This window comes from Chinchilla lanigera, unplaced genomic scaffold (assembly GCF_000276665.1).
Source record: "Chinchilla lanigera isolate Chin_1 unplaced genomic scaffold, ChiLan1.0 scaffold00012, whole genome shotgun sequence".
In the NCBI taxonomy this organism is placed as follows: Eukaryota; Metazoa; Chordata; class Mammalia; order Rodentia; family Chinchillidae; genus Chinchilla; species Chinchilla lanigera.
The window spans coordinates 19,027,326-19,047,581 of NW_004955413.1; the positions used below are offsets into that span (position 1 = coordinate 19,027,326).

Below are 20,256 nucleotides of genomic sequence, written 5' to 3' on the forward strand. Positions count from 1 at the left end.
GGGGCTAGATTTACAAGTAATATTTCTGTCTACAAATATTATTAGAAATTTAATTCTTTTTTAAAAAAACAATACTAACCATTAGGTTTTGTATAAAGGTTATTATTGCTGTTTCTTAGACTATTAGTATTAAATTTGGATAGATTCTAGTTCATTTAATTTTTATGGAACTGTTGCTTTCAGCTACTATTTTGCTTGAATCATCTAGAACTCATTAATAATACTGCTTTTAAAAAACCTGTGTTGTGGTATGTACTTGTTTTTGTTGCTGTTGTTTTGTTTTGGTACTAGGAATCGAACTCATGACCTCAGGCTTGCCAGACAAGCTCCTATGCCACTGAGCTATATCCCCAGCCCGATATATACTTTTTTTTTATGTTTTTATGTACCAGTTAAAAAAATAAAAAATGTGCTGTGTGATAAAAAGCTACCACTAAACTGTAAGCTTCAGGAGGATAGGCATCTGCTTACCACATAGGCTACTATGTTATCTTCAGAGCTAAGACATGACTCGATGTATTTGCTGAAAGAATTGAAAGCATAACGTGTAAAAACTATAATGATTGCCATGGTGGAACATGCTTGTAATACCACATTTTGGGGGGCTGAAGCAGAAGCATCCTAATTTCAACCATAACACAGGTGACTTAGTGAGACATTGTTTCAAAAAGAAAAACTAAACATAAAAACATTTTAAAAATGGATATGGCTCAGTGCAAAAGGTTCAGTCCCTAGTACTATATAAAAAAAAGAAAAACCTATGCTATCCTAAAGGTAAAACTCAAACCCCTTTTACTGACCCTCATTCAGTGAGAGAACAAGCACATCGTTTACTGAAAGGATGAAAGGAAATGGTAACATTCCAGTTGTTCAAATGACTATTTGTTAGATTATCCAACTTGCAAACAGGTATGAATTAGTCTTTTTCATTAAGAACTTAATTAAACTTTATAAAATCCAGCTATGTATTCTTTGCTGAAATATTGATAGCTCTCAAAAGTTAAGAGTCGACTAAAATGGTACCAGGAATATTAAATGCCTGAGATAAAATAATTGATATTTTTTGTATACTCCTAAAACTATAAGTATTCTTACCTTTTAAAGATATTTATAATTTGAAAATAGTGTTGTGGTTTTTGGTTCAATATCCTACAAGGTGAAACCTGCTATAGATTTAAATGTATCTAGCATAGGATTTTCAGTTCTAAGTGTAGCTTCCATTGCAGAGAAATAAATCACTTAACAAGTAGCTGTGCTTCTTAATGTTGTTGCCCCATAGCTGAATATTTTGTTTCTAGGACATTATAAAAGTTGTATATGCATTATAACTTCTGCAATATAGTCAAAGTCATTTTTTTACCATTTTAAAAAGTATAATCTATGAACTATCTAACAGTTTTATAATATTTTGCCTCCTGATAGTGTCATTTTAGGAACTTCTTCCAAGACTGTCCCATCCACTTATTTATTTATGTGTTTACTATACAGAAAGTATTTTAAAAATCCTATTACACTTGCTGCAATGAGAATGTAGTAAGTAACTGTTACCTTAAAATGTGGCATTTTTTATCTGTTATTTAATTAGAAAATTAGTTACTGGATTGTGAACTTTGGGATGACAGTAAATTAGGTGGTCGATGGAGGAAGGTTGTGTTTAATAAAATAGGCTAAACATAAAACCATTGTGTCCTAGGGACAGATGAAAGCACAGAATATTTTGGGTGTAAAGGGAGAGGTTCTTTATCCAGTTTGGGTGAGTCTAGAAGTGTTTCCAAGTTTTATTTAAAGTGTTTTAGAGATACCCAGTCCAATTTTACTGAAGACAGACTTTCAAGCATCAAGTAAAAAAATCAGGCAGTGCTTCTGCCTTAGCTAAAGTATCCGGTTTTGAATAATTAATCTGAGTCTCAACGTTCTCACAGGCTAAATTGAAGTACAATGAATTTGTCACAATAATTTTACATGGAAGATGCTTGCAAAAGGATATGGGATAACTAGCATTCTCCTGATTTTCTTCAATGATCAGATGAGGACATAAACCAAAAGCAGTCATGATTTCTACAAGTACAGTACTAGGAAGCATCAAGGTCACATGACACTGAATTGTTTTGGCTACACGATGCTTCTTTAATTAAATGTTAATGTAAAGCTGGAAGAGGCTTTAGGTTAATTGCATTATCCAATGATCCGGATACTGTATTAAGATTTGGAGTACATATCTATGAGAACACAAATAATATTGTTGTGGTTATTTTAATTTTCACCTCTCAAATAAATGAATACTTAAATGACACATTTTTAAATGTGAAAAATTTTGAGGATAGCATTTTGAAGCATAAAATTCAGATTCAGTACATGAATAGAATATATCACATCATATTTGAAGCATACATTATTGAACTGTCTTATACTTAATAAGTACAGAGTAGGTAAAACTTCCTGACTGATGTACTGGAACCTCAATATACTACACATCCAATGAGATTCAAGGGGTAAATCCTCCTCTTCCTATCTCAAATAATGTTTGTGCTCTAGGATAAGAAAGTTGGCATCCAGAAACACAGCAAACCACTAGTTGATAAAAAATATAGTTACTTTTTTGTTTTATAGACATTGCCAAACTTATTCTAACAACATATTTCATGGCCTGATTTTGACCAATTTTGCATGCTTATATCTGGTAATCTGACCAATTTATGTGAAGATGACAATTTGCAGCATAACAACCATTGGTGAATTCCTACAATACTGTCTAGCGAAACTCTGTATTGTCTCTAATGTTCTTTTAAATTATTATTTTCTCATTCCCTTTAATGTTTTGATCAATCTTCTTCTCTTACATCTGGTAATCTGAGCAACTTCATTGAAGATAACAATATGTAATATAACAACCACTGTTAATCCCTATCATTTTGTTTGAAACCTCGTATCATTTTTAAACTCCTTTGTTTTGTTTGTATTTTTGCTATTGGTTTTTTTTTTACTATTTTCTTTAAAATAAAATAAAAATAAAAACATATTTCGTGAGCCAGAGTATTCTTTAATTCTTATGAAATTTTTGTAAAAAGTGAAAACATGATTCATAAGCCACTACAGAGGAGCTATAAAACTAGCTTAGTGGATGAAAAACATAAACATTTACTTTATTTAGAAGTAAATGACTATATCTTATACACCTTCCTTACGGTTGACTCTTGTATTGAACCAACTTCAGATCCAGCAGTATTCACAGAAAATCTCAACATTTCTAATCCCTCTATTAAAACGTACAGATAAACATGTTTTAGGTGAATGTGCAAATGTAATAGTCACAGATTACCACTAGCAACCCCTGCGCTTCTTAATAGTTATTGGATTTTAAAAGAATAGGTTCAAAATAACTTTCAAAGTTAAAGGGAATTGGGGAAATTTTAAGTTTCTGTGTATTACACTGACAAAACTCTAAGGATTTCTTACTGGAATCTGATTCCTGTCTTAAGCCTGCTTATTTGTAAATCATCTAATGATATTTAAAGGAATTTATCACTTTCAAGGTGCATACTAAATCTACATCTCTTTTATCTCAAAATTCTACATGGCATCTGCGAGATTATCTATCTCAATCCACGTGTCGCATCTACATACATATTTAATTCATGAGCACTGCAAGGGTATAGCATTGCTGAATGGATTATTTCCTTGAATTCATCATCAATAGTTCTAGAGCTATTTTGTGTTCACCTGTATGTCCCATCTTCTAGGCAGAACAAATTATAGACTTTTGGAAGAGCCATTTTTCTCACTGTATAGCACTCAGCTTGCATTTTCCTTAACATTAAGCATAATGCTTTCCAGGACTAACTTCATGAACTGTGACCAGAGTCACAAGGGTCCACTCAGAGCTAAGAAAAAACCAGGCTCTAAAAAATGTCTTCAAATGAGGCAGGCAGAGAACATCATCTAGAGTTTTCTGAATGAACTGGACAGCCAATTTCCCAAACAATGCTCTGCTTTTTATAACCTTACCAAAATAGAGATAACTAAGAGAAGTATGTATGCAGACATTTTTGTGATAATTCTGTAAGTAAATACTAAATCTGCAAAAACACAAGTTTTGTTTTGTAATTGCTTTGTTGAGAAACAATGAATTGTTTAGACTAGTCAAAGCTACTGTGCCTTCCCAGGTAGCAGCCTCAGGTGAAATACCAATGCAGTGACCTTCAGTGTAATGGAATCTCATGCTAGGTGACACAGTGTGTGGCACTAGTGATTGGCAACTAGTGTACAATCACAGTTTTCCCCACTTCTCAGGAACTATTAAACTATAAGTGAAATTTCTTCACCTTTCATGCCACCATTGCTCAATGCTTCTGCTACAAATACGATCACAAAACTGTAAACCAGCCAGTTACACAATATGGCTGATTAGAAAAGAAAAAAACAGCACACAATTCCTGCAAGCAGCTCATCAGTTTATAGCATATACTGACTGTTTGCTGTTGGCATATCTTGGAGTCAAATTGTTTTGTTTCGCAGAACTGGATCTACTGCCTTATTTGTGTGTTTCTTAGAAGGTTATTTCTTTTTTTTTTGGTTTTTCTCCGGTACCAGGAACTGAACTCAGGACCTTGCGCTTGCCAGGCAGGCACTTTGCCGCTGAGCTAAATCCCCAGTCCCCTTAGAAGGTTATTTCTGACAGAACTAAAACCTAATTACTTCACATTTCCAAAATACCAGAGTACATATGCTAACAGGCAAAATAATCTAACACGAAAAATAATTTTATGCTCTTAGAAGTCAGTGACCTTTAGTGACTGATATTGTTTCTTAAAAAGTGAGACTGACTTTGAATGGGGATGACAACTATTTACGGATAGCTAAACTGTCCAAATCAAACTCTATTGATTAATTCTTTTAAAAGTTTATTATTTACTTTTTGAATATTATTAAGAAACACTTTCTCAACCCTTTCTATGCTGTGATTCCAATATTCATCGAAATGCCGTGAAAATAGCAACATAGAATCAGTACATAAAACTGAGGTCAGGCTTGTTTGGCTATCGTCTTAAATATCCAGGAAGGGTGTCTGTCTTTCTGTCTGCCTGTTTTCTCCTCTCTTATTTCCTGGAACTAATTACAAGTAAAATGAAAAATGACCACAGTAGAAGGACACAAAAAGTTTCAATCCACAAGGATACAACTAAATACTGAAAAAGTACAAACATCCTTACATAAGCAAAGATTCTACATTATTTTAAATGATCGTTCTTGATCTTTGGTAATTCAGAAAAGTTCACATTTTGTGTTTTAAAAAAGAAGCACTCACTTACCCTGCCCTCTCCAAATCAAATACAGTAACTAGTACATTAGGCTTACACCTCTACTGGCCTCCTAAAAAAATACCTGCCGAAACAACTAAGCTATTGTTCCTGTCTAAATTCTTCTGAGGTGTCAAGAAAGCTGCATTCCTGGGCACTGCATAATCTTCGTGCCTGACCCCCCAAGAACCTTTAAGTCAAATTCACTTACCCCCAGAGGGCAACCCACTATTGTATCCTCTGCACTTTCTAGCCACCTATGAACAATGGGTAGTAATTGCAACTGTCACGGGCAGTCGGCAGGAAAAGTAACCCTGCACTTTTTTTCCAGTTTACTGCCAAACCTGAGCGGAGCACCTAATAACCATGCCCCCGACAGAAGAAAGACCTACAGTTGCTTTTAAAATGCATCTAAAAACAGCTTTTTGAACAGAACCAGAGGACAATAACCAAACTTGTGCTCTGAATGTGAAGCTCAAAAAACTCAAAATTAAAGACAGAAACTTCTTTTGTGATCGTACTGTAGCTTCCTAAACTCGCCCCCAGGCAAGCCTGAAAGGACAGCTGAGCCTCTTTCCTCTAAGCTTATCATCACTGCTGTGGCTGCTTTTAAGTTGGACTTGTGAAGGAAAACCAGGGAGGGAAAAAATGTTTGTCCTCCAATGGAATGAGATCACAAGGCTCGGGAACGGCCGTCCTCTTTCCTCCACTCTTAGTTATTACCTAGGTCAGCGGAGAATAAAGCGCCTGGCAGGATACAGGCTGTGGTGCAGGTGCAAATGGGTTAAAATCCATCAGAATAAGATGAAAGACCTGCTACAGTCCAGAATGAAACTTCCTGGTTCTCCTTAAACTTTGTCTTTCGTCTCTTTGAGGCATATTCACTGACAGTCATTTAAATAACTCCATGGTAGATTTTGATCGGTGGATTTATTGATTAGAAATCATTTACTCATCATTCACTTACCATTCATCACACTCTGAATATATGTAATTCTAAACAATTTGACTGGATAAATGAATTATTGAAACGTTTTGTGGAAGTTTTCAAATATCAAGACGTGAATGTCACACAGAGCAAACTTTCTGAGGAGATGAATGATTTGCTTTGCTCCAGGACACTGAGATGCAGTAGAATTTTAAGAAAGACAGTTGCTCTCACTGGAGGAGCCCTTACAGACACGCCTATGCAAAAAGGTTACTTACATTTCTACATGTGTATTAATATAAACCTAGCGATCTTTTAAATATATGGTTAGCATCTACAAGAAAATAAATACAATAACACAACTAAAAATCTTAATATGAAGGACCAAGCATCTGAATTTCTCAAGATTAATCTTACTTTAGAACTTAGAATCACTGTCCTATTGGCAACAAACAGGAAATGTATGCTATCAGGCCCTGAGAAAACTCACTTTTAAATTAAATGAAAGGTTCACTTGCTTCTATTTCTAGGTGAAGGAATCAAATCTTCTCCCTCTGCTGTTAGTAGAAGTTTGTGAAGATATGAATATTCAGTATTTTCTGTAGTCCATATAAAATTTTCCATTGCTGTGAATACTTGCTGATTCAAATAAAATCAAAGCAAGCACACCACCCTTGTTGATAGGCATTATTGATAGGTATTATTATATCTCCCCACTAATCATTTCTGGTTTCAGTTACAGAATATGTACATTAACATTTCCAATATGTAAGACATATACAATTATTTTATAAGATGCAATTGTTAATGTTTCTGTGGGTATATTTCTACATATGAAGTAAGTCGTTTAAGTTTAAAAAGGAGAAAAAATCAAAGCATATTAAAAATCTAGTGGAGTTATTCTCCTCAAAACAACATACCATTCAAAAGGTACAAACAAACAGAAAATGAGAATACTGATAACAAGCTAGAAAGATCTAAAATAGACAATTCATGCAGGAGAAAGGGATGGGGCACAAGTATTGCCTCACCGTTAATATTTCTAAATGTCAACCTTCATTTCCGCACATTTGGATCAAAATCACTATATGCACATTACCTTTTATTTCGCCAAAGTTCCCTGATCCCATTGCAAGAAGCTTGTCTTTCCAGTCCTTTGAGAGTAGTTTTTCAATACTGGGAGTTTCTAAGTAAAGAAAAAAATATAAGCAAATCAAAATGACTGTGTTTACAATGGGGCTCATTAAAAGTCTATCTGCTAAAAATAAGGCCATCCCTATCCTGGCCCCAGTTCATAATGACTTCATCAACAAACTGATAACAGGGGAGGGAAAAAGAATGTGTTTTGTCACCTGCTGTTTCAAAATCATTAGCTTTCTCCTCTTGCGGAACAAAGCCATACTAATTCTTTATGACAATGGGTACATATAAACCTGCAGTTCATTGTTTTTCAATTTGGTGAACAAATTCTTGTTATAATGGATGCTTGTCAATTTCAGGGTGTTAGTCTGCAGTCAAAAAATAATTATGTTGTTAAAATGCAGAGTTAAAAAAGGCAAAGAATTAGCTCTTAAATCTGCTACATGTAATTATATCCCTCTGTGTGTTTACAATTACATCCACTTTATAATACGTGTTTAACATCGTGTGGTAGTAAGCGCACTGTGGTAAGATTTGCCAGTACCGTGAACATTTAAAAAAAAAAAGTTGATATAAAAAAAAAAGGTTTAAAAAGATGGCAAAATCTAGAGAAGTGAATCGTGCCTATAATGGAAACCTATTATTTGCTTATTGCAGATTTGTATCATACTCTTAAAATGCCCTGTGTTGGGTCAGGACACACACATTTTAGAGACCAAGGCTATGCTTTAGTCTGGTATTTGTTTTTTTTTTTTTATATACACAACATGGCTTTGACCTCTTCTTTTGTGCGGAATTTTAATGTATAAGTAAATATAAATGCTAATAAAACTCCCAAACATTAAACTCAGCTCCAAACAATGTAATTGTATATTCTTGTCAGCATTTAGATGGGTACACAATTACAATGGCTTTCAATCCCACTATTAGCACTGCATTCAGTTAGAAAATGGAGTGTACTAAAAGTGTCCCAGTATGCTCCATCTAAATAACAATACCCACACTTATTATCTGGATCTAAGACATGCACAGCCATTCTGCACATTGGTGTTTATGTGTATTTGTGTTTGTTCAGGCATTTGTTTACCCCCTACTAAGAGCATAAAGGGAGTACATGTTAACTTATCAAAGGGACCGTCTGTCCTAGAGACCATAAGATTATTAGAAACTGGTTAATTTTCCCCACAGTAACGTGCATTTTAAGAAGTCTTCATCATCATCTTTGGTTAATGCCATGGACTTTTTTCAGGACCTTATTTTAACAACCATCAGTTATCACAGTCACAAAGCCTGCATGGAGTTTTCAACAAAGCAGGGGCACAATGCCTTGAATATTTTGTTTTCAGACGTCAAACACATAAGGAAATTAAGATGGTGAAAAGCTCTGAATACCGCTTTGCAGAGCCCACATATTAACATATATGTGCAAATATACAAATGCACACCACACTACCATGTACAGCTTTACCCACGGACTGTGTAAAAAGTATCATTTTCCTTTTTCATGACATGTATATACCGATGTTTCACATTTAAGGAATAAAAAGATAATGAAGAGTTTACTTTTATGTTCTCTTAAAGTATCCCCATTTATTCCATTGTTTGTAAAATGACAATGGCAAGTCTGTGAGTAACAAAACAGTCATATCATAACCAATATTTCTGGTCTCCGAGGCTTTAAAGGTAACTTGAAAAATACTACTGCACAGATTTCCAACGTTTTTTACATTTCCAGTAAACACTTTGTGAGCAAAAGCATTTCTTAAACCTTATCAGAGTAGGTCAAACAAACACCACTGTTTCTTTTTTCCAGCACTCTACAAAAATTCTTGAGTAGCATGTAAACAGGGCACAGCCAATATGCTATTTGCAATAGAGTACCGTCAGTCATTAAAAGCTAACAAACCTTTGCAAAGCAGGAATGCAGCAATACAAATCCATTGTGTGCTAACAATACGCCCCTGAACCTCCCTGCACCAAAAGCAGACCATTTTACTTTTAAAGCTATTGTCTGCAAAGTCCATGACAAAGCTTTTTTCCTGCAGCTAGACAAAACATTCACCGTAGTGTGCTCCTAAAGAAACAGAACTTTTCTAAGTTGCAGAGTTAAAGAAACAGCCACGAGATTTCTGAAACCTGCAGAACACCCCTGGCCTCTTTATTAAGTACTATTAGGAGAGTGCACAACCACTTTTTTCAAGTACTCAACTTTTCGGATATGCTGTAGAAAAATGAGTAACTTATTTAAGATCAAGTTGTTTGGAAAAAGTAGAAGCAGAGACAGATCTTACTCAGGGTTGTCATGTCTGTGGATGAGTGAAGACACTAATACGTAAGTAAGGATGAGGTCTGTGCATTAAATTCAGGTTCAAATACTTGCATTCGGCAGCCTATGTGCCACGAACCTGCTGGATCACTTTACCTGTTCATTCTCTCATTTAATCACAGCAAACAACTGAAGACTCAGTGTGTTATTATATGTATTTACAAGTTAAACACACACACACACACACACACACACACACACAGAAATGGACTGGTCTGAGGTTTTCACATGATGAAATCGAAAGAATTAAGGTCCTGAACTTTTGTCCTTTAGATTTATCTCCCTCATACACAATGAAATGATAATGAAAGCTACCAGCTTGAAGGCCAAGTGTCATGCAGTATACTAGGTCCTTCACACATACTATTTGAAACATCTCACAATCATATTCTGAATTATATGTTAATATACCTACTCATATTTTTTTAAAAAAACAACATTTAGGAAGATGTCATATCTGCCCAGTGTGGAAATAAGTTCAACCTATTGGATTTCAAAATCTCTGCTCTTACACACACATACACACACACACACACACACTTTAATCTGCAAAACAATTCTGGGAAGTAGGAAAAACTACTGTTATTAACTTCACCACTGGATGAATGAAGGAAAAATTTCAGGATGAACTTTTGTTTTTGTTTTTTTTCTGGTACCAGGAATCGAACTCATGACCTTGCACTTGCCAGGCAGGCGTTGTACCGCTGAGCTAAATCCCCAGGCCCCAGGATAAACTTTTAAGCTTTTCAGGGTATTATGTTGATAGGAGTACAACTATGAGATTAAAAGGTGTGATTTGTTTTTAATAATTTTCATGATCTTCAAAATGCAGTCCAATTAGACGATATTGCATTTTAGAACACTACACAATTTATTGAAAACCTATGAATAGTTACAGAGGGACACAAGGAAATGCTTTGATTTACTTATATGTGGCCGGAAAGTTGTGTTGTAAGTCAAACAACCAAAGGCATCACCAAGACTCACATCAGAGGGCTAGGGCATGGGGTGGCGTGGGGGTGGAGGGTATATGTACGTGATTTCACCTACTTGACCTCTCTATCTGAATTTCTGCAAAATCAAGAGTGTACAAATCCACATCCCATAGTCTACCACCTGCTACAGTTTCAATTTGCTTATACAGGTAGTACCCTAAACAAAGGGTAAGAAACAATGTCAGGATAATGATCACAATAGATGAAGAGTAATTGAACTTCTCTGAAAACAGTAAAGATCCCAAAGACAGTTCACAATTAAAACTGCAAAAAACCCAATGGCAAAATCCCAATATTTAAATACACCTGTTCGCTAAGGTGTGAAATTTATCACAATGATATAAGTGCTGTTTCACTATTTATAGAGCAAAGAGATAACAATTACCTATTAAACAATTTTGTAAAAGGATGTTTTAAAAAACACGGAATCATATTTTATACCATGAATATGTTACCATGCTGCATACATAGTCATTTGCAAATGTTCAAGCTCTAGATCTTTTATTTTCATGTCAAGGTATGATGTATTGTTTTGTTTCTTTTTTTTTTTTTTTTTAATTGTTTGTTTGTGTTCAAATTGATCCCTGGACTTTTGTACGGATCTATATCCCAAGCCCTTTTTATTTTGAGACAGGGTCGCTCTAAGTGGCTGAGCTAACCAAGCTAGAGGAGACCTTTTTATCCCCTTTCCTCAGCCTCCTGGAATGCTGGGGTCACCGGTGTGCGCCACCATGCCTGGTTTATGCTGCTGTTTGTTTTTTTTTTTTTTTTGGTACCGCAAATTGAACTCAGGACCTTGCACTTGCCAGGCAGTTGCTTATGCCACTAAGCTATATCCCCAGCCCTATGCTGTGTTCTTTTTTTTTTTTTTTTTTTTTTGGTTTTTCTCCGGTACCAGGAACCGAACTCACGACCTTGCGCTTGCCAGGCAGGCGCTTTGCCGCTGAGCTAAATCCCCAGCCCCCCTATGCTGTGTTCTTAATGTAAACCTTTCTGAAGTTTCTCCTGAGCATTCTTTCTCCTGAGATGTCAATCTCCCAAGCAAAAGAGTATCACCATTAGCTTCAAAATGGGAACTAGGTCTTCCTATATTAAAATAAGTATACAATTCAATTTCAGGTTACTGAATGTTGCTCAACATAACAATTTTGTCAGTAGCACATACAGCTATTACATCCATTTTGTGAAGGAGGAAAAGAAGGTTAGAAACTTGCTTTGTGCAATATCATTTATCTAGAAAGTAGAGCAGATGGAATACAGAACCAAATCTGCTTAATTCCAGGATCTGTATCTTTAGGGGAAACTTCAATGATATATTTTAAAAGAGAAAATAAAATAGATGTTAACAAGATAAGTTAGTAAAAAATGAAAGGTCTTCTCTACTAACCTACACGTTAATGTTAAGATGAGTCTACTTAGGTACCTCTGTTTCGGCCACGAGGACCCTTCGGATGTATTTGCTCGTTTCTCCCTCCCACCCTTGCTTCTTTGGCTCACATATGCTTCTTCACATCAGTGCCTATGGCAATCCCCACCAGTGAATGCCCCCCCGCCTGCGCCAGCCATTGTTCCAACAGCATCCTGCTTCTTTAGGGGCTGCTCATTCCCTATAACTCGTGCTCCGTTTTCCCTTCAGTGCCAAATACTCTTAAGACTGACTCCCTCATCTGGAACAATGAGACCTAGAGACTCATGCCAACATATTGTAATTCTCCAACAAGCTGCTAGTGCCAAGAATTAAACCACATTCGCTCCAGTGCAGTAGCTTTACACACAAGCTCAGGTTTTTGCTTTGTGTGTATGTAGGGTTTTTTTTTTTCCTCTTAATCTCCCTTGAGCTGCTGTGGCAGAGCTCACTGAAAAATCAAGCAAGCAAAAAAGACATATGTGTAATATTTGACTTTTTTAAAAAAAGTGCCAAGAGTTAGGTCATATAAATCTGCCATTGTTTGTACTTTAATTTTGCAGCTGAAACTAAATTGTATTATGCTAGACACAGGTGATGCACACATTTATGAGTGGAAGTAGTTTTTGTGGAAGAAACAATAATATGGTTGAATTTCAAAATATACCAATTCTTTCTCTAAAGTCAGGAAATAAAAGCATAGATAGATTATTGATGTCATAGAATCATGTTTTTCAAGCTAAGAACCCTTACAGATCATTTAGATGTGCATTTTGTAAAAATAATTTACCAAAACATTTATTGGACTTCAATAAATGGTTTGTCCAGCTAAAACAAAATAGAGCATTCCATTGTTGTGTCAATCTAATTTTCGTACACAGATTTGGAGTTTCATTTCTTCAGAAATGAGATATGTTTAGTTCTTCACAGACTGCCAGTCTTTAAGGGAGTTATGGATTATACAATGTTCTTCAAATATTTCACTGAGGAAATGAGTGTTTGCTGATGACTATTTGGTTCAACGTGGGTAACAAGTGGCCTACGGAGACCTCTTTATTTTACAGGCTGCAAATGATAAATTAGCTGAAATAACCTGCCCCAAAATCACAAATCTAGTTAAGGGTAAAGGCAGGAACTTGAAGCATAATTCTCAGTTCAATGTTCTCTCAGTACAGTACCACATACCTGTGCTACAAGTGCTCCATTTGTTTTGTTTACTTTTGATTCCTTCATTAAAGAGCCCAATATTTGAAAAATAACACTTTGGCTTCATGTTAATCACTTCATCAAGTTCTACTTAATAATTATAGGACAGCACTCCTGTTAAAAGTAGGTCCTATTAACTTAATATTCTGCTCTTGGAGACTTTCACCTGACAGCCCCATGAAACTAAAGAATAAAAACGAGTTAGTGCATTACGCCAAGTATAGTTTTCTTCAGACAGGGAATTGTAATTCAATACTCAATGTGTCATTATTAAATTTCTGAAGTAAGGAAAAGATGTTTATTTTTAAAGGGACAAGTGGGATAAATCTGGAAATCATACCGGTAGGAATTCAACTCTTGCTGACAACAGCTACAGGTATAGACAATACATGGTTTTGGTGTGGTTGTTGGGTTTTTTTTTGGTTGGTTGGTTGGTTTTTGGTACTGGAGAGTTAATGTAGGGCCTTCACACCGAGTTACATCTCTAACCTTTTTAGTTTGGAGACATAGTCTTGCTCAGTCACTAAGAAGCCCAAACTGGGCCCCAATTATGATCTTCCTGCCTCCGTATATGGGAGTTCTGATACAAGGTAGATAATAAACACTTTCATATATCTAGAAAGTTATTTGGATGCTAAAGACCAGAACATCCTGAAACAGTCTGCTTAGCCAGGTCCTGTAGATTGTCCTCCTGTGGAAATACCAAGGTTTTCCAGGAAATGTTAAAATTGTACATACTACAACACACAATAGACACACATCTGAGATTCCAAACCATTAAGATTTCAGTAAGTCTTACTTTTCCATGTAATTATCCTCAAGTGAAATAAGCTCTAGAAATACTGTTAACATTGCCAAATAATTGTTATTCCCACTTGAAAGTTAATAAGAATTTTATCAGAAAAAAATGTCTTTGGCTGACTCAGGGTTTGAAATGTTTAAGGTGCAATCAGTTTTTGGAATGAGCTATACCTAAATCATTAGTCATAAGCTTAAACTTTCTTATTGTACCAGATGATACAATTAAAACACCTGTTCAGTTACACCCAACACTGTCTCATGTTTTAGAATATTTTTTGTGCATGATTAATCTGGCATAATTAGTACAGTAAACTTTCTACATGTTCTTTACAAGACAGCTCTATCTTTTTTTCATAAAATCCTCCATTAAAAGATAATTCATGAGTGATAAATTATCACTTCATCCACTCCATCTCTCGGAATGTAACTGTATTTTCTTAAATAGACTCAAACTCTGTTTTGTTTTTGTTTCAAATATTAGATCCCAGCAAAAATACCACAAGGTATTTGAGGGCAGCACTTCACCAAGTAATTGCAAAGAGTAATTCCTCAGGAACAAAATCTCCTTTGTGTTTTATTACTAAACATAAAAAATAATAATTTAATATCATAAAACCTGACTCCATCACTTACTTTTTTTGTGATGTTTGGCAAGTAATTTAACCTCTCTACGCTTCAATTTACTCACCTGAAAAGAGGATAATAACTGCACTTATTCTATGTTTGCTGAGATAATTAATTTATGCAAAGCATTTAAAATAGTGCAGGCCACATAGTCATATCCTAAAAATGTCAACTATGTTACACCCTCAGTTTAGTATATAGCAATTCAAGAAAACTGTTTCCAAAATAAAATTACCTATATTATAAGCAAGAACTTCAACCAAGGACAACAGTTCTACCCAGACTGATTTTCATAATAATCCACTATTAGTTTTCTCGGTTGTCTATCATGAAGAGAGGGGTACAGTAGTACGAGGGGTAGGAAACGGGTCCTTTCCACTAGGCTCAAGCATGAGATGTCCCGAAACAGCACACACACTACAGATAGACCCAACGAACCTCTGTTTTAATGCTTGGTTTTCAGTTGTCTTTCTAATTTTCCAAAGATTCTATTAGATCTTCAGTGATATCTAAAGCTTTTTAAAAGCCAGCGGTGTTGACAAGTCAAAGGGAACAACAAATAGTTTTGTAGAACTCTTTTCCCAGGACCACTCAACCAACACTAACAGTTATTAATTTTATTTATTAGTGCGATAGCCTTGTCCGCTATCTTTGCTCACTTACCCCAACCCCCAACAGCAAAACATTTTCACTTAATAAAACTGGGAGAGTACAGGACCCTTGCATAAGACCTTTTTGACGAAGTGCACAGGTAAGAACACTGTTCATTCACATCTGAATAATTTATGATGTCAGGAAGAGTGGGCGGAGTGATGGGAATCAAGTTCTGACCTTTAGTTATGATGAGAAGGATCAGACTGATGAGAAGAAGCAAAAGGCTTAGTAAGAAAGGAGGGATAGAAAAGAAAAGCAAAAGCAACTTAATAGAAAATCAGGAGCAAAGATGTTTATGATGCAAACATATTAGTCAATTAATAAAATCAGGGGGCTGGGGATTTAGCTCAGCGGCAAGTATTGCAATTTAGCAAGCGCCTGCCTGGCAAGCGCAAGGTCATGAGTTCGGTTCCCGGTACCAGAGAAAAACCAAAAAATAAAAATAAAATAAATAAATAAATAAATAAAAAATAAAATCAAAATTCTTATAGAAGATTTTTGTGACTATTTTATTAAATCCATCAAATAAGCAATTTTCTTAGATAAGTAATAATAAGCCTTTTACTTTCTGTATATTTCATTTTAAATAGTATGTTCTCATTATATATGCATTATATGTATATATGCATTATATGTATATACCCAAGAAAATAGAAAAGATGTCCTAAGAACTAAATTATATAGTATGAGGTAATGAGAATCAGAAATATTTAAAACAAATAAGGTCTTCATTTCACAAGACAAACTAACAAAACTGAGGAAAACCTTAAAACAGCTTAAAAAAAACACATCTTAGTGAAGATAAGAATGAATAGTTCTAAACAAACTACACATAACCTCTGAAATATTTAGGAAAAGAGTTAAATAAATGTATATTTGAATTATAAATGGTTCAAGTCACTGCTATAAACAGTATATATACATAATGATCCATTTAATTAAATATCTAAAGCACGCTGAAAATAAAAATGAATGGTCATATTTGTAGAATATTGTTGTTGTTCAAAATTGGGAAAGTAGGTAGTAGAGAAGAGAATGAAGATATACAAAGTACAGAAATAGAAAATCATTTAACATACATTAGAATAAGAAGTCCAATACTTTAAAAATCTGACAGAATGTTTTACCACTGGAAGTGAGAATTAAAACGCATACAGCCTGATGCTAAAGCACTACATAGCTTGAGTCTTCTCTATCACAACATATGTGAACTCAAATCTCAGTCTCAGCCTACCAGATGCCTGAAAAGAAAGGAACAATAAAAACTGGTATGATTCATATGGTAAATCAGGAATTGTGATATGCAGGTAGTTGAATAGTTCAGATGTTTGTTATAATTCAACTTATATATTTTTATATCCTAATACATGCATAAAGTCAGATTTTTAAAATCAAGAAAAATATTCTCTGATTTTTTAAAATTTGTGTCACAAAATTTGCACATGGTCTTTTCAACCAAAGTAGTCCATCTGCCTTAACAACTTGTTATATTTGGTCTCTCATAACCTTTTCATGAATTTTGGGTTGTGTCAACTAAAGAGTAATTTTAGATGAGAAAATACAATAGTTTTATCTCTAATGTTCACAAGCTTACACACAAACCTGCAGTCATATGTTTGCTACAGTGCACTGGGGCTCCCAAGAATGCACAGAAGCAAAGCAAAGCAATAACAGAATCTCTAAGCCAAAGCCAATTTATAAGAGTTCCCTTTAAAAAGTACTTTCATATTGAAAGGAACAGTTAATGATTAATTATTTGACCAATCTTATGCATCTCTATTTGTTTTCCTGAGTAACCACTTTCAAGAAATCAATATATAATACAACAACCATTGTTAATTTCCTATCACCTTATCTGAATTTCAGGATTGCTTTTATTGTTCTTGTGGTATTCTGTAAATGTATGTGTGTTCGTTAATATGTTTTCATTCTTTTATTTTTTAAAATAAAAAAATAAAAACTGCTTCCATTTACAATGTGCAAGATAAAGAATATAAAAACAGATAAAACAAAAAATTTAAAAAACAACTGGATAAAAAAGGTGAAAACAGAGTGTAGCTTTTACTTTTCCTGTATCACCAGAGCCCTTAGTGTTTTTTAATGATAATGGCAGTGTACATAAAAGTAGATATTATCATCCACCAACACAAGGCATGATCAAAATATATGCTGAATACTTAAATTCAGAAATTTTATTACACTGAAAGGCATCCTGCCATTAATCCCACTCAAAATATTCCCCTTCCTGTAGAACACTCTTATCCCACCATATTTGTCACTTTCTGAAGCACTCTGGAAGTCCTCTTCTATGTGCATGTTTTGTAAGGAGTGATTAAAGCGAATGCTGCTGCTGAGCGGCATCCAGCAGAAAGGCAGGCTGTGTGTCCTCATCCACCTTACCAGACCTGGTCCTGTGCAACTTCTGGCTCTTCCCTAAAGACAAAATGACCATGCAAGGTAAATATTTTGAATTCATGCAGGACAAGGCTGTTACAACAACGCAACTAACTACACTCGCAAAAGAGGACTTCTAGAACTGCTTCAGAAAGTAGCAAGAAGGACGGGATTGTGTGTGAAGCAGGGTCACTAAGTTCCTCTGCTCCTGACTCATTTATTGCAACAAGATTAGAGAGAGTACTTTACTGGAATTTAATTCACTAATGAAGAGGAAATAATTGTGCACATAGATTTTCCCCCCTAAATTCTCCTAGTGTTGCCATAAAGCAAGAATTCTAAAGTAATCTGTTTGTCAATTGAACTTGCAATAAAAAAGTTCTACTAGGTAATAATTTCCAAATATGGGACCAATTTCTCATCTTGTACGCAATTAAGAAAATAACTGAATCAAACTGGGGAGATAAAGTTAAATTAAAAGATCAGTATATGGATAAGAATAGTAGAATGAATTAATTCAATAAAAAGTATGCACTGTGTGTTTCTCCAGGCATGGAGGGGCAAAGCAGTAGTGGCTTCGTGTGCCCAGCTTTCATAATCACAGGGGAATTGCCTTAAAATTGAAAATTCCAGGGGCTGGGGATTTAGCTCAGTGGCAAAGCACTTGCCTGGCAAGCGCAAGGTCGTGAGTTCGATTCCTGGTACCGGAAAAAAAGACAAAAAAAAAAAAAACAAAAAGAAAATTCCAGCGGCCACTACAGCATCTGATTCATTACACTCTTTGGGCTACAGGAATATGAACTTTTCCTCATTGTTCCTTTGATAAAAATACAATTTGGGGAATAAAAACAAAGATAAAATACCCTATTTAACCATTAGAAAATTGAATTTAAAACATTTTTACAAGTGAATAAGACTTGCATAGAATGCATTCATTGAATTCTTCTTAGGAAGGAGAAGAATTTCACTAATACCATACTGTCATTTGAGCAATAATTAAACATTATTAACTAAAAAATTCAACTATCTTCTAATACTTTCCTATTTGATAGCTCATTCTAATGTAACCTTTCAAGTGCCAATGAAAAAACATCAAAGTGAGATGCAACAAAGAATAACCAAGGAGCCCATATATATTTTAATTATTAAATAAAGATAATGATTTACTGGTATATTGTGATCAAGAGGCTTCTTTAAATTTTATGTAAAAGATCATGAATTATGCGATCACACATTAGAAACACATCTATTTCTTTTTTGTTGCTCTTCATTTGGTTTAGTTTGGGTTTTTGCTGCTGGGGGACACGTAAATATTCTTCAGTATAATATCTCATACATATAGACGAGGTGTAGATGTTTATGTAAATGGCAGACACAGATTCCTGAGATGTCACTAAAATGACAAGGGTATTGTCTCTGATGGTGAAGAGTTGAAGTAGGTAGGTTCAAAGAAGAATGGGAGAAATCCTATTACAAGTAATTTGGTAAATCAGAGAAGAATGAATGAGATAAAGTCTTTTCTACTTAGCAATTCTCAGAGTAAAATCTTTAAGAGAATGGCAGGACCACAAATTATTAATTTTGGAATGTGTACTATGGTAGAAAATAAAATTCTTTGTCTACACTTTGAATTTAATTAAGATGCATTTCTACAGGTTAGCCACATCTGACTTCTTCATATACTCTCAAAAACATTGGTTGGTAACATCCATCTCATTCTGTTTTCGACCTAATAAACTGAGAGAAAAAAGCATGATACATAAGCATTAGAGGATGATTACATATTGGCAAGGACAATACAATGTAGTTAAGAGAAATGGTACTGTTGCACGTTCTTTTTTGCTCCTGTGCTTAACTTTCTGGAGAAGTATAATTGAAAAGTCTGATTCTCATATGTAATGATAACTAAGGATACTGATCCATAGATTTCATCACCAAAATCTCTTTCCCAGACACAGTTATCTATTATAGTTGACATAAGTTTGTATATCACTTGAGTTTAACTCCTCATGAGAAATGTATCTAAGAAAGAAAAGTATGTGCATGTGGGGAGGGCTTAAAGGATGTTCACCATACTATGATTATTTCTTGTTTCCCTAATGATTTGTTTAAAATTATTTTGAAAAGCAGAAGAAAGTTTATTAAAATAGCCTAGGGATTTTGGTGAAGTACAATGAAAAATCAGCAGTTTAAAAATTAAGATATAGATCAGTATTTCATTTCAAAAGGATGGGTAAATTCAAGTAAAATAAAAGACCACCCAATTTTCTGACCTATGGGTCAGAGAGCAAGTTTTTACAAACTTGAGAATGGTCTATTTTAAAGCCTTGAAAATCTGTGGTCCATATGTTAGAAACTCAAAGGTGTTTATACTCCTGGGAATTTTCCCCAAGGGATATGGAAACCCCCAGGAACCTGTGGTGCAGTTCCCAGAGAGATGTGCAGAGCACTTCACTCATACAAGGCCTCTGTTATAAGACATGAGG

The 20,256-nt window shown here is 34.8% G+C and overlaps 1 protein-coding gene across 8 annotated transcripts in view; it reads right to left on the reverse strand.

Annotated features, from left to right (window-relative positions):
- Sox5 (SRY (sex determining region Y)-box 5) overlaps nt 1-20,256 on the reverse strand; it is an 844,441-nt gene that overhangs the window by 195,395 nt on the left and 628,790 nt on the right. For all 8 annotated transcript variants that reach the window (XM_005379086.1, XM_005379084.2, XM_013511607.1 and 5 more), the window contains one exon: nt 7,325-7,411. In XM_005379086.1, coding sequence (XP_005379143.1) covers nt 7,325-7,411 — 87 coding nt within the window. The remainder of the gene's footprint in view (nt 1-7,324; nt 7,412-20,256) is intronic.